Source organism: Apteryx mantelli, chromosome 5, assembly GCF_036417845.1.
Source record: "Apteryx mantelli isolate bAptMan1 chromosome 5, bAptMan1.hap1, whole genome shotgun sequence".
In the NCBI taxonomy this organism is placed as follows: Eukaryota; Metazoa; Chordata; class Aves; order Apterygiformes; family Apterygidae; genus Apteryx; species Apteryx mantelli.
Genome location: NC_089982.1, coordinates 85,627,971 through 85,640,384, shown reverse-complemented (window position 1 = coordinate 85,640,384; position 12,414 = coordinate 85,627,971). Strand labels below are relative to the sequence as shown.

At 49.2% G+C, this 12,414-nt stretch overlaps 1 protein-coding gene across 2 annotated transcripts in view; it reads left to right on the top strand.

Annotated features, from left to right (window-relative positions):
- Window positions 1-6,228: 6,228 nt before the first annotated feature.
- ADAM33 (ADAM metallopeptidase domain 33) overlaps window positions 6,229-12,414 on the top strand; it is a 46,315-nt gene continuing 40,129 nt past the window's right edge. The window contains exons 1-2 of one of the 2 annotated variants that reach the window (XM_067298402.1): window positions 6,229-6,406; window positions 10,119-10,201. In XM_067298402.1, the coding sequence (XP_067154503.1) occupies window positions 6,283-6,406; window positions 10,119-10,201 (207 nt within the window). In that variant the 5' untranslated portion in view covers window positions 6,229-6,282. The remainder of the gene's footprint in view (window positions 6,407-10,118; window positions 10,202-12,414) is intronic. The other variant, XM_067298403.1, reaches the window with a different exon arrangement.

Genomic DNA, 12,414 nt, shown 5'->3' with positions numbered 1-12,414 from the left:
CCTCTAAGTAGAGATAACTACGCATTGTAAAACATTTAAGAACAAAAGAAGAGCTGCTGCAAAAGTTTTTGTTTAATCTTGTTTTAAAAAAAGCTTACCAAGTAATGTAGCAGTCACTGTTGTTCTGTAAGTTGTTAGAGTTTCAACTTGAGAGCTTTAGCAACTAAAGCCGTAATTCCTCATTTGGTGATAGTAATGTAGCTTTTTTCCTTTTGCTAGGGGAGAGGTGGTTTCAATTCAAGTAGGCTTGAACTTAATATGTTAGACTGTGTGATCTGAAGATTGTGTTTGGATGTTTTACACTGGTCTTGAGCTGCACAAAGAGTTTACGCTTTGCTTTCTGAAGTATTATGAAGAGAATATTCCCTTTGCTTTGCACAAGGCAGGGAGGGGGAGGGAAGTCTTGCAGAGGAACATTGCGAGGTTGTTTTATTTTTCTCCCCAGAGGAGTGAGCACCTGGAATTCCAGATGAAATCAGGAGGAACTGCAACTTTTCGGAGCTTCTGAATATTAGATCCTTTATGTCCAGGTTGTAAAGGAAGAGAGGCAGGTGCTCTCCTCAGTCCTGTACTCTAACAGCATTTCCATCTATCCTCCACTTGATTTCTTCATGAAGGATTCTAGTGAAGATGACTCATATTCACTCCACTTTAGAATTCTGTGTTGTCATCAGGTCAGATAAAACTTGTGCTGGGTGCAAAGCGTCCAGTGTTTATAGTTCTGTGGAATAAGACTGTTGAAATTTGAAGTCATTGGTTTCAACACGCGAAACCTCTTTCCAGAAACTCAGGAAATGATGCTTGTCTTGTGTTGATTCCAGAATGGAGTCATCTTTTCTTAATCCACTGCTGTGAAAGGACTTTGAGGGTAAGTTCCGCCAATCTTTGAATGTTTAAAGAGGACAGAAGTATTTCTGTGGGACCCTAGAGAAGTAGGCTTTTTGTTCTAATTTAATTAGAAATGCTCTTTGGTCTGCGTTTGCCATGTCCCCCCACAACAGTTATTGTGCAGATGCCAAATGTGTGTGTGGATCTCACCAAGAGGCTGACTATCGTAGTTGCTATCCCAAAAAATAGCAGCACAGTGTTCTGACATTTTTTTTCTTGCATCGTCTCTAGAACCTGAAAGCAGCTTTGATCTAGTACTATCATCGTTCATTTGCGCCTTGTTCATTGCCGAGTAAATGTAATGACTGGCATTTGGCTTTGGACTGCCTGTAGATGTACTGTCTGCAGATTGGAGTTGTGGTAGGAATCTGGATATGTGGTCAGGTTGACAAGGCAAGAAAATGGTGGAGAAGGGGGTGTAGAAAGACACTTCATGCTTTGAAAGGTTCCTTTTTGAAACAGGAAGCTTATTCACCTTTCAGACATGCTTCTCATTGACTCTGTCATGATCTCCATTAGTTCTACCTTTTGCGCTGTAAATGCCATCCTGACGGACCTCTTGTAATAATCTGATGAATCCTCTAGTTCTTAATGGATGTTTTTAGAGTCCTTTCTACAGAAAACCAATGTCAAGTTAGAGGTTTGCCTAATCAGGCGGTGACGGGAGAATGACTGATGAGTTTGAGCTGATGCTGTCTGGGACACGTTCTCATCTCCGTTAACTGGAAAGATCACTATGGAAACCAATTGTACGAATGATGTAAAAGGAAAGTTGAAGTGTGTGACTTCCTTGGGAAAGGAACTTTGTTCCCCACAGAATATAGTAGCGTTACTATAGATCTTTCTAGATATGGCCTGTTTCAGAGTGGTTGACCCTTGGAGGATTGCTTCCCAGAAGGACTTCTGCTCTCTGCCTCCTTACGTGCTAATTTTTTATTAGATGTTGTGTGATAGCCTATAGGGGAATGCAGCTGAATGCCTTTGAAGTGGTGGAAACTGAAGAAAGATTTGCTCAATGCTGAACCAGGTAAGCTAATTGCTTTTGCCCATCTGTAAAAGCATCTTGCTTTAAAATTCACTTCCTTTTCTGAGATGAGAACCTAATGAAGAAGGAATGGTGCTTCCTGGTTGGCTGTTCATTAGTCCAGATGAAACTTTAATATATTGCTAATATCATAATGTTCTTTTGCGTTGCATTTATTAGTTCACCAGCTGGGGAACTGTACTTCCATAAAGCTTAAGCTGTAACATAGTCATTAGACACGCTTATTGCAGGCTTGACCAACAAACTGAGCTGAACCACTATAAATGAAAAAGGCATGATTCTTTCACACGAGTAAGGTTTGAAAGTCAAACTTTTATTAATATTTTTCTCTCTACATCAGCAGATAAACTGAATTCTCCAGGCCAAATTAGACCCTGTGGGAGGTTGAATGACCTCCACATGACAAATGAAATCCATGTTGATTAATACATTTCTGGAAGGCACTCAGATTCCATGGTGATGAGGACAGTTATAAGAACGCTAATAGAAGAGTTTTTTAATACAGTCTAACTGTAGTCATATGCCCTAAAAGACAGTACTGCAACTCTGTCACTTCCTAGCCTTACCAGAAGTAGGGTGACAAAAACTTCAGACTTCTTTTCTTCTCATCTTCCCATAGCTATGTTGGCTCCTCTGCCTGAATTCAATTTGGTGCATCTCATGAATCGCTGTTGCCCTAGGGGGCTTGTCCCTAGTCGCTGCCATGACTCTTTGAGTCATCCACAGAGCTAACCAGTCCTTGGCCTTCCTCTGGAGAAGGGTAAGTCTCTTAGACTTTCTGAGACTTGCTGATTGGATCTGGAGGTCATAACACACCACCTATGCTTCCTGGGCTCCTGAAGGCCTGTGCATGAGGACCTGAATTTCTGTGGTATTGTGTGCAGATTGAATAGTCTTTTTAATGGATGATTTTGTGAAACTGGGTGTAGGGAGACCATTTGTTGGCCTATATATCAAGGCAGAAATTCTTATAAATGGTGTAGAGCCCTTATACTGCACTACAACTGTCCTTATCCTTTGCAGAATGAGCCGTAACAGGCTAAGACCCATGGTGGTTTTGTTGACAAATCAGTGGCGGAAGATCCGAAAGGTGGGTGCCCAGGATCGTACTGACCGCACAACCCGTGCTTGCGACATTCAGATGTGCTGGTTGCCTCCTTCATGAGTATGAAGAACTCAGGGAAGGGTGAGTGTTGGGGAGGACAGGCCAGAGCATACTGAGGTGGGTAGAAGATACCAAGGGGCTCTTTCAGTTCCACGGTTGAGTGATCCTCCCACCCCTGCCTCGCACATGTTGTTCTTGGCTTAGGTAGCGATGCAGAAACCCCTGATCTGTGCCACAGCTGCCTGGCTGTGTGATCCAGCTGTAGAATACATTCAGTGCCATAGCTTCTGTAGGCTTTTGTCAGCGGGGATATCAAGTGATTAAGGCCATAGGCAGGCATTAAGGACGCCTGTTCCTTTTCACAAAAAGGCCTTTTATAAGCTGTTCTGGATAATCACCAGCTGTTGCGGTCCCAAGCCGACTGTAGTGCCATGTACCTCTCTGTGGCCTACAACTACTCTCAGTTTCCCTGTGACGGTGGGAAGCAGCGATAGCCTGCATTAACTTAGTCCTGAGTCTGCACTAATTTTAGGCGCTTTTACCAAACCCAGGCTTGCTCCAAGCACTTAAACAGGATAACTAAGAAATGCAACCAGTAGTTTGCACTGGTTGAGAAAGTGGAGGAATGAGCAGAAAATGACATTTCGTGTGTGTGGTAATGGTGAAGGCACATCTGTTGGGGTGATTCAGCGGGCAAATGCATTAACAGCAAGATGCTTTGGAAGTGGCTAATTTCCTTCATGTTGCCTCTTGGAAGCATGTGGGATAAACTGGTGTGGGAAGACTTTTGGAGTCTGTCAGCCGCTGACTACCAAACTGCAAAAAGGTTTCCCTCTGGCTTGTGATCTCTACCCCTGGCTCACCCCTGCATGTCATTTCTGACCACAAATTGCCCTTTCTCAGAAGGATATTCACAGCGCTCTGCAGAGCCTTGTCCCTCTGGACGTTGCTGATTATGTTTTTCTGATGGCTGGAAGCTGTGTCATCTGTATGAATCTCTCCTAGCTGTATGCCAGGCTGTTGATTTATGGCTGTTCTATTGAACTTCCATTGAGCTGTCTGGGTTTGAGATGGGATGGTAATGCCCTCTGTTTCTGAGCAGTCCCATGACACAGGTTTATCCTTTAGAGTGACTTTGTTTTTTTGCAGAGTGTTTGCTGTCCCTCCTGTCCTCTTGTGAAGAGCATGGGAACTGCACAACTGCTCCTTGGTGAGTTTTAGCAGGGGATCTTCCAGCTTCAGTGAGTCTTTCTTAGTGCTTTGTAGAGCTCAACCTAAGAAGGGAGAAAGATGTTTGTGAGATGTTTGTGGTGAGAACGGGGTGTTGCTACACGGTACTTACCCACCTGAAAAATGCTGCATCTCAAGGCCACTTGATCATCTGTTAATTGGGGCTCCTAAAGCCCTGCTGAGCTGGGGAAGACTTGTAGACAGTGTACAGGTAGGGGGATGTCTGGGCAGGGGTGAAGCAAGCTACCGAGACTGCGCGGGGAGAGGGAGCTGTGCTGTGATGAAATCCTGTGCTCGCACTGAACGAGCTGACTTCGAACCAGACCGGCAGCAGCGTCAGCGTGGTGCTGTGCTTTGAACAGGCCTGGAAGACGCAGCCGGGTTGCTTCAAAGCCTCCACGCAGACCTCAGAGACCACCTACTGAACAGGACTTAAAAACCTATTAAATTGCAGGACAATCTCTGACAGTGCTGCTGCCAGGGCTGCACCATCTAGACTTGCCCTTTGCACTGGGAAGCCCCAGAAATGTTCCCCGTCCCCATCTCTCCTGAAGTATGTCACCTAGGACAGGTGAGCCCAGAGACTCCTAGAGCACTTTTCTTAGCAGTGCGTCTTGCAATTTGCCCCCATTTCAGGTGGGGGAGACAGTAAAAATGTATCTTGAGAGTAAAAAAATGTTGGAAAGCATTAACTACTAGGCGTAATCACTATTATTAGGGTTGCTAATAATTTGAATTCTTAGGGGTCTATCTAAAATATCGCCTCTGAGGCTTGAACTGGAGCTGGTGTTCACTTATTGGGTCTCTTTTGCACACCCTTTTGATCTGAGGCTCATTTGCACTCACAGGCTGATTTTTAACTCAGTGATGATTAGAGAGAGAGACACAAGCTTGAGGGATCTCTAATGACCAGCTCTGACCAGAAGCTGCTGTTACATTTTGTCTGAAAGGCAGCAGGGCAGAACAAAGCCTTTTTCTGGAAGAGCGCGCTGAAGTTTTGGTAAGGAGAGGGAAGGAGTGAAGGAAAAGAATAATGTCCTGGATCCTGGGAATAGTCACGTTGGCTGAACCCCATGGGGAAGGGTTGGTGACCCTGAGAAGGGACTCGAGCTGGCTGGAGTAATGGAGGAGGCTGAAGCAGCGTAGCAAAACCGTGGCGTGTGTTTTCGGTGCGTGCGTTGGAGGGAAAGCAAGCAGCACCTCTTTCCGATGTCTTCTGTGAGCTTTGTGTGCTTTCGCTCCACCCTGAGCATGGCAGTAAGCTGTGCCGCTGCTCGTCTTTATACAGCTGGGCGCTGGCACCCCTCTCCTGCTGGAAGAAATATTAATAATAATAACTGTAATAATGTACTGAGGATCTTGGAGGTGTCTGCTCTGTCTTGTCCCAGCTTTGGGCGCTGCCGGGGTGGATGGAGTTACTTAACTGCTTTTTCTTCCTCCTCCCCTGCCCTCCTTGTGTACGCTGTGCAATGCGGAGCGGGTCGGTACCTCCTCGTGGACGAGCTGTTTGCTTGGAGCAAGGAGGAAGTGGAAGCGGCTGCGGGGAAAAATAGGGCAGTGTTTTGTGGAAGAAAAATGGTGTGTGTGTGTGTCGGGGTCGGGGGGGAAGGGGTCCAGCCTCGCCGCAGGGGCAGGGGGCTGCGCTGGGGACGCGCGCGGGGGGCTGCCGCCTCGGCTCTTGCGGGATGTCCCGGCGGGGGGAGCTTGAGAGCAGCCTGCTCCGCCGGTCTGGTTTTCATTAGTCAGCCCAGCTCGGCCAAGAAACACAGCAATAAATAAATGCGAACAATGCCATCCCCCTCCCTCCAGCCACCCCCTCCTGCCGCCGAGCCCAGGATGCAGCCGGGTGCCTGAGAACGGGGGCTCCGGCTGCCGGCGAGCGGGGCAGGCCGGGCAGAGTGAATGGGGCTGGAGGGGGGAAGCCGGACGGAGGGGAGGGGACCCGAGCGCATAAGAGGGAAGGCAGGGCCGAAGGCGGCGAGCAGAGGCAGTGACAACCCCAGGGAGAGCGGGCATGGCGAAGCGAGCCCCCCGCAAGCCCTGTAGCCGGAGGTGCTTCGCCGCTCTTTGGGGAGACCGCTTCTTCCTCCTGGGGCTGCTGCTTTTCCCCAGCCAGGCGGGTGCTTCTGGGCCACGAGGTAAGAGCACGGGGATGGAGGGGAGCGATCGGTAACCCCTAGCTTCGGCCAGGGTTGGAGGGAGAGGGGTACGGATTGGGGTACCCCGGGATTTATATGGGGAAAATGGCAATGGCTTCTTGGGTGCGTGGGGGGTGGCATCCCTGGGTTTGAATGGAGCAGCTGGCCAGGGGACAGGTATGGCCTCAGATTCCTCCCCTTGACCCTACAGTCCTGCTGGGGAAGTACCCCCAGCTCTCCTCTCCTGGCTGGTCCAGCAAACCCTGTCTCAGCGCTGCCCGGGGCAGGACGGCTGGGCTCTGTGCTATGACTCTATATGGTCTGGTTGGGAGCGGAGGGCTGGGACCAGCCAGCCTCCCCCTTGAGAGGTGGTGGTGGGGAGACAGCTCCTAACCCCTCTGGTCCCACCTGGGGTCCCCGCCGGATCCCTTTGGAGGCCTCTCTGAACAGCAGAGATACCGCTCTCCTCTCCGTCCCATGGCAAATCACGCTGGCTGGAGGGGAACCAGTCTTTTTTAGGTCCAGACAGCTGTCCCAGCTCTTGGCGCCTTAAAACAGAACTAGGAGTGACTTTTGTTGCTGATGAGGTGAAACCTATCATTTTTATTGTTGTTATTGAGGAAATGAGTAGTTTTCCCCAAAGATTTTTATCGCCCTTCAAATTCGGACCTGTGTTTATGTCAGTTTGTTGAAAGCCTGGTGGGGTTTTGCCAGGCTGGGTTCAGTCTCTTGTGGTCTCTTTTCTCCATCGCTTCTTTCTTCCGCAACCCCACCAAGAAGCTGAGACTGTTTTTTCTCTGTTAAGCATGATTTTTTGAGCCTCTCTGGATTCTCTGTTGCTGCTGAAAATAAGTTTGCCAGCAACTCTAAGCTTGAGAGACCCTTGTGAGGTGTGTATCTGGGAGAGGAATGGGGAATGTGATGGGAGCCAGAAATTTCTGTTTGGATAAAGGGGAGAGGAGAAGCAGACGGAAAAGCTGCCTGCTTGCTTCGGCTGGAGTCTGTGTGCTCTGGGGCTTCTGTTTGGGCTTATACGTCCCCTAACACGGGTCCGCCCGGGTGAAATGCTGGCAATACTAGGTGTTGCTTTGGCGGAGCAGTAAGAACGTCTGAAATGCAAAAACAACGCTGTTCCAGATGAAACACTCCCAGAAAGGGCTGGGAATGCGTGTCTGCGTTTTCCGGGGAAAAAATTAGGAAGGGATGGGAAACCCCCTCTGCGATACATTTTGGTTTATTTGACTTAGATTTTAAGGCCCTGTCTCATGCTCTGAGTCTCTCCTATTCCCGGCAAAAGCTACAATCAAAACAGCTAGAAGCTTAATATAATAACCAAGAGGCTTTTATGATGTGGCCTGAAGCCCAGCCCAGTAATCCCTGCAGAAATGCTGCCCCTCACATCCCATCTTCTCCCCGGACAGCGTGGGAGAAAGATGGGCTTTGCAGCAAGCAAGGAAAGAGAGCAACCCCTGTGCTATCTGTAAGGTTTTTTTAGGTGTTTTCCCAAGTAGCTGAAAACTCTGAATTCAGCCCATGGCAGGCAGGACCAAAAGGCCATCTCCTCTGCCTCCTGATGGTCTGCGTGTGGGGAGAGAAAGCTTTTATTTGCCCTTCTCGCTCTGCAGGAGCAAGTTAAAAAAAAAAAAAAAGTTCTGTTTTCCCTTTCTCTGTAATGAGAAGGCAGAAAACCCCAGTGGATAAACGTGTGATCGCCATAGCTGGGCAACTCTCTGTGCATCTCATCTCCACTCTGCCACTCTGCCACTGCCTACCCTGCGCGGTTGAAAGCAAGTCACTTCACAGCGATGCCTCAGTTTCCCTGCCAGCGAAAGAATTATTTATGGCTGTGGGCTCGGAGGCCTCATTAACATTTTTGGAGGAGGTGAGGAGAAGGAAACTCTGGGATCCTGCCACCACCTTATCTACAGTTATTCGTGGAATCTGATTAAATGCTATATATAATGGAAGCTGATTAAATGCCACCGTGTGATATTGCAGAAGGAGTCCTTGGGGGCCCTGTGTGACGGACGCAGTCATGCTTTGGATAGCTTGATCATTTTAAACACTCAGTCCGCAGTTTCCAACCAATAACTTCATCTTTTTTCAATAGCTTCATCTTTAATATTTCTTCAAGCCAAATCTCCCCAGATAGTTGCACGGGGAATCAAAACAAGCATATAAAATCATGAAGCCACAAGCCCTATTTTTCCACTCCCTTAGTAAATAACTTTGCCCTTTCTTGGGGAAGGTTACTAGATCCAAGCTTTCACTGACAACATTTGGTTTGGCAAGGTGGCCTGTCATTTGACATTCTTGCTAGACCTTATCCCCTCTTCACAGTGTCTTCAGCAGCAACGTTTTTTTTTCTGTTGTTTCCAGGCTTAAGTCATCAGTAGCTGCTTGTGCTCCTGCAATCAAATACAGCCACATTGTTTACGAAAAAAAAAAAAAATCTTAGAAAGTCTGCATGTCTCTAATCGAGCCAAGGAATTGCTTGTACTGCTTTGCCTTGGGGAGCTGGGATGTCTCAGAGAAACCCGTAATGTGCTGTAGCTATTTTAGCTGCTCTGCTCCATTTTCAAGTCCAGCTCTGGCTAGAAACAAGCAGAAGATTATGGCTTGCTTCTGCTTGATTTCTGTGTGATTGAAGCAAATTTCCCGATGCCATAAGTTATGAGAATCAGTGGAGTTGAAAGCATGAAGAAGAAGGGGGGGAGGGGAAGAAAAGCTGTTTGTGTGATATAAGGCCTAAATCTGATGTCATGAAACTTTCAAAATAAGCCAGGGAGAGGCAGAGTGTGTGAGATGCAGAGCCGAGTGCTGGTTTCTGAACCTCCACCCTGCGTTCATGGTTGTTTTCCCAGAGGTTGCAAACCTTGAAGAGAGAGTCTGAGCGTGTTCGGATGGTGGAGGATGGTTTGGTTAGGGTGGTTGGAGGTGTTTTGCTCTAGCAGCTCGGCTCTGCTAGACTGGGCCCACCTGTTTGGTGGTAACAGGCTAGAAGTGTTTATTATCAGTTACCGCATCCCAGTGGAGCGGTTTAACCTTAAACTGAGCCTAGCCACAGCCATCCTTTGAGCAGAATCTTTCGTAACCAAAAGATCCTAGTAATGGAGGCGCTAAGAAACACACAAACTCAACACCCTCCTGTTGCAGATATTTTATCATTAGCAGTGACTTGAGCAAGGGAAGCAACCGCTGCGCAACCCCCTATCAGTGCAAATATTGCTTTGGTTGGCAAATGTGGCGGAAGAGGCGAAGACAGAACGGGGTCACGGTGGGTGAGCTCTGCCATCTCATGCCTAGAGCTGCCCTGGCCCCGGGAGATACCACCCATGCAGCCAGTCAGCCCCTTTCCCCAGGGCTGCGATGCTGCTCTCAGTGTAGATTTTGTGTTGGCCAAGGGTTTAGGCCACAGATTTTGGGCCTGAGCATGGTCCCGGCAGAACGGGAGAGTGGTGGTGTCCCTGGGACACTTCAGGGAAGAGGACTGGTTCAGTGGCATGGGGAAGAGGGAAATGCTTTGGGTTCAGTGCTAGTTTCTGTCCCGCAGTAACACCTAAGAGATGGCCCTGGGTGTCAGCCAGAGACGTCAGCTTTGTCTTGTTCCTCTTTCTCTGGTGATGTGGTTGCAGAGGAGCTCTTGCTGTCAGCGGTTCAAAAGAGAAATCCTTGGTTCCTTCATGTGTTCACCTGGTCTCTTCTTTCCTAGGGCCACCATCCCAGGGAGAACTGGTCACCCCGCACTGGCTCCTCAGAGGGCGTAGCAGGCGAGCTGTCAGCCTGGAGGAAGAGGTGAGCGTAGAGATGAAAGGAAACGTCGCTTCCTGTCCCCCCTGCACGAAGCAGTCAGAGCGGGGGATCAGATCTTGCACAGGGAGATCTTCACTGCAAGCAGTGTTCAGGCTCAGACAGAGGTGCTGAGTTTTTGCAGGAGCTGAGCCCTGAGTGGTTTTTTTTTTTTGCATGTTTGTTTGTTTGTTTTTCCTCTTAATGAACTCACTGGCCGTTATGGTTCCAAAAATAACCACCTACTTATGTTGCAGGCAGACAGGTCCAGGGCTGCTGCCACCGCCCAGAGCGGCATTGACAGTGACACCAAGAGGGTTTTTTAGATTAGTCCTTACTGCTAATCTTCAGGGAAACAACAGGTTTCATGGGTGTTACGCGCTGCCACTGCCAAGGGATGTGTGAGGAGCACAAGGATTGTGCTACTTAAAGAGTGACCCTTCTTTTTTCCCCGCACAGTAACAAGACGGGGCAGGGGGAGGGGGGCTGTTTGGTAAGGGAAAACATAATTTTTATTCCAACAGGCTGGCGAGAATGGAAATCAGGTAGGAAAACCCAGAATGCAGAAGCTGTCAGCAGGGTTGGTCATATATCAGCATCTAGGCTGACGCGTCTCACCTGCAGGAGGAGAGGGTGTACGAGTGTGGCTTTGGGCCTCAAACAGGGCTGGGGAAGGCAGAGTATTCAGCAGCAAATTAATGAAACGTGGCCTGAAGTATCAGGTGGTTGGAAGGATGGCCAGGAGCTGCAGGCTCTGTGTAGGGGAGCGAGTGGAAGGCAGCTGGGCCGTTTATAGAGGGGGAATGGAGGTAACTTATCAGACTGACTAGAAACGGTTTGGCCAGGACACGTAGACCAACACTGTTAGCTAAGGGGAAAGTGCTGCAGAATTTAAGACCGGTGTCCTTGGAAAAGTCTCTTCCCAGAGCTGCTCTGCTGGTCGTCAAACCCTCCCCTCTGCCCCCGCCATCTCTAAATCCACTTTACGAGATGCTTTTGACCCTTGCCTGTATTTGGCACCTTTCCCAGCTCTGGGGTCAACTGGCTCAGCAGCTGCCCATTGGCCTCAACAGCTGGTCTTTATACCCAGCAGCTGGGGAGGGTCTCGGGAGCTCTGGTCGTCTTAGAGGCAAATTAAATAGGTTTCTAGCAGAACAAGCACCGGTACAAATCATTGCAGGAAAACCTTCTGTTTGGGGCCTGAGTAGACTTGTTGCTGAGGAGATTCGGTGCTGAATATCATCCTTCTTTGGCCCCTTTGGTGGTATCTCTTCAGAGCAGGAGCTGAGAACCAGCTTTGAAGCAATCTGCGTGTCTCTAAGTGAGAGCTATTGGACTGTCTGTGACAGCTCCTTGCTCCAAGAAGTAGATACCGAGGGGTGAGTCAGCTCCATTTCCCGTCTCTGAAACAGAGAGGGGTTTGCAATGCCATGCCTCCTTCAACGGGCTGAGTAATGCCTTTTACTAAGGGAACGGGAAGCAGGGAAATCCTCTGGTGTACCATTCGTTGCTGATGGCTGCCGAGAAACATGTCCCTCCAGCAGCTGAAATAGCTTGCAGCGTGCCCTGCCCGTAAGAGCCCCGTCGCACTGAGGATCCTGTGGTCAGTCTGCAGAAGCGTCCCCTCCATTTCAAGTAAATGACAATCCCGGATCAGAGTGGTCCAGTCTATATATAGGCTGGAGGGCAGTTGGGATGGGGAATGTGGGACAGCAGGAGGTTTATTTATACTCTTGCGAACATCCCGTTGCCCAGAATTGCATCAGGCAGCCACGGATGCCGGGAGAGCCCAAATCATATGGCGCAAATGTGCGGGGGCCCCGGCTTCTTGCGAGTTGCTCAGGAACCCCATGATCAGCGGTGGTAAAACGCCAGCCACCGTTCGGGTGGGGAAGGGGGTGGGTGGGCAAGATCTGTGTTCATTTCCTGGCATCTGTTCTGCCTCAGCTCGCTCCAGACAGCGCAAAACAACGAGGCTCCTGTTTCTCGGGAAAGGCGGGGAGAGGAAGGGTGGTCAAACCCAGGAAGAGTGCGTGCTGGTGGTGGTGGGAGAGAGGGGAGGCTTTGCGGGGGAAGGACTGTGGGAACCAGACAAAGGACGTGGTATGGGAGAGCGGGGTCCCTGTTTGCAGAGATACCCGAAGGATTTGCTGAGAGCAGCTTACAGCTGCTTGATCTGTGCTGAGCCTTCTGCCTTGATATCGGATGTTGAAGAGCGC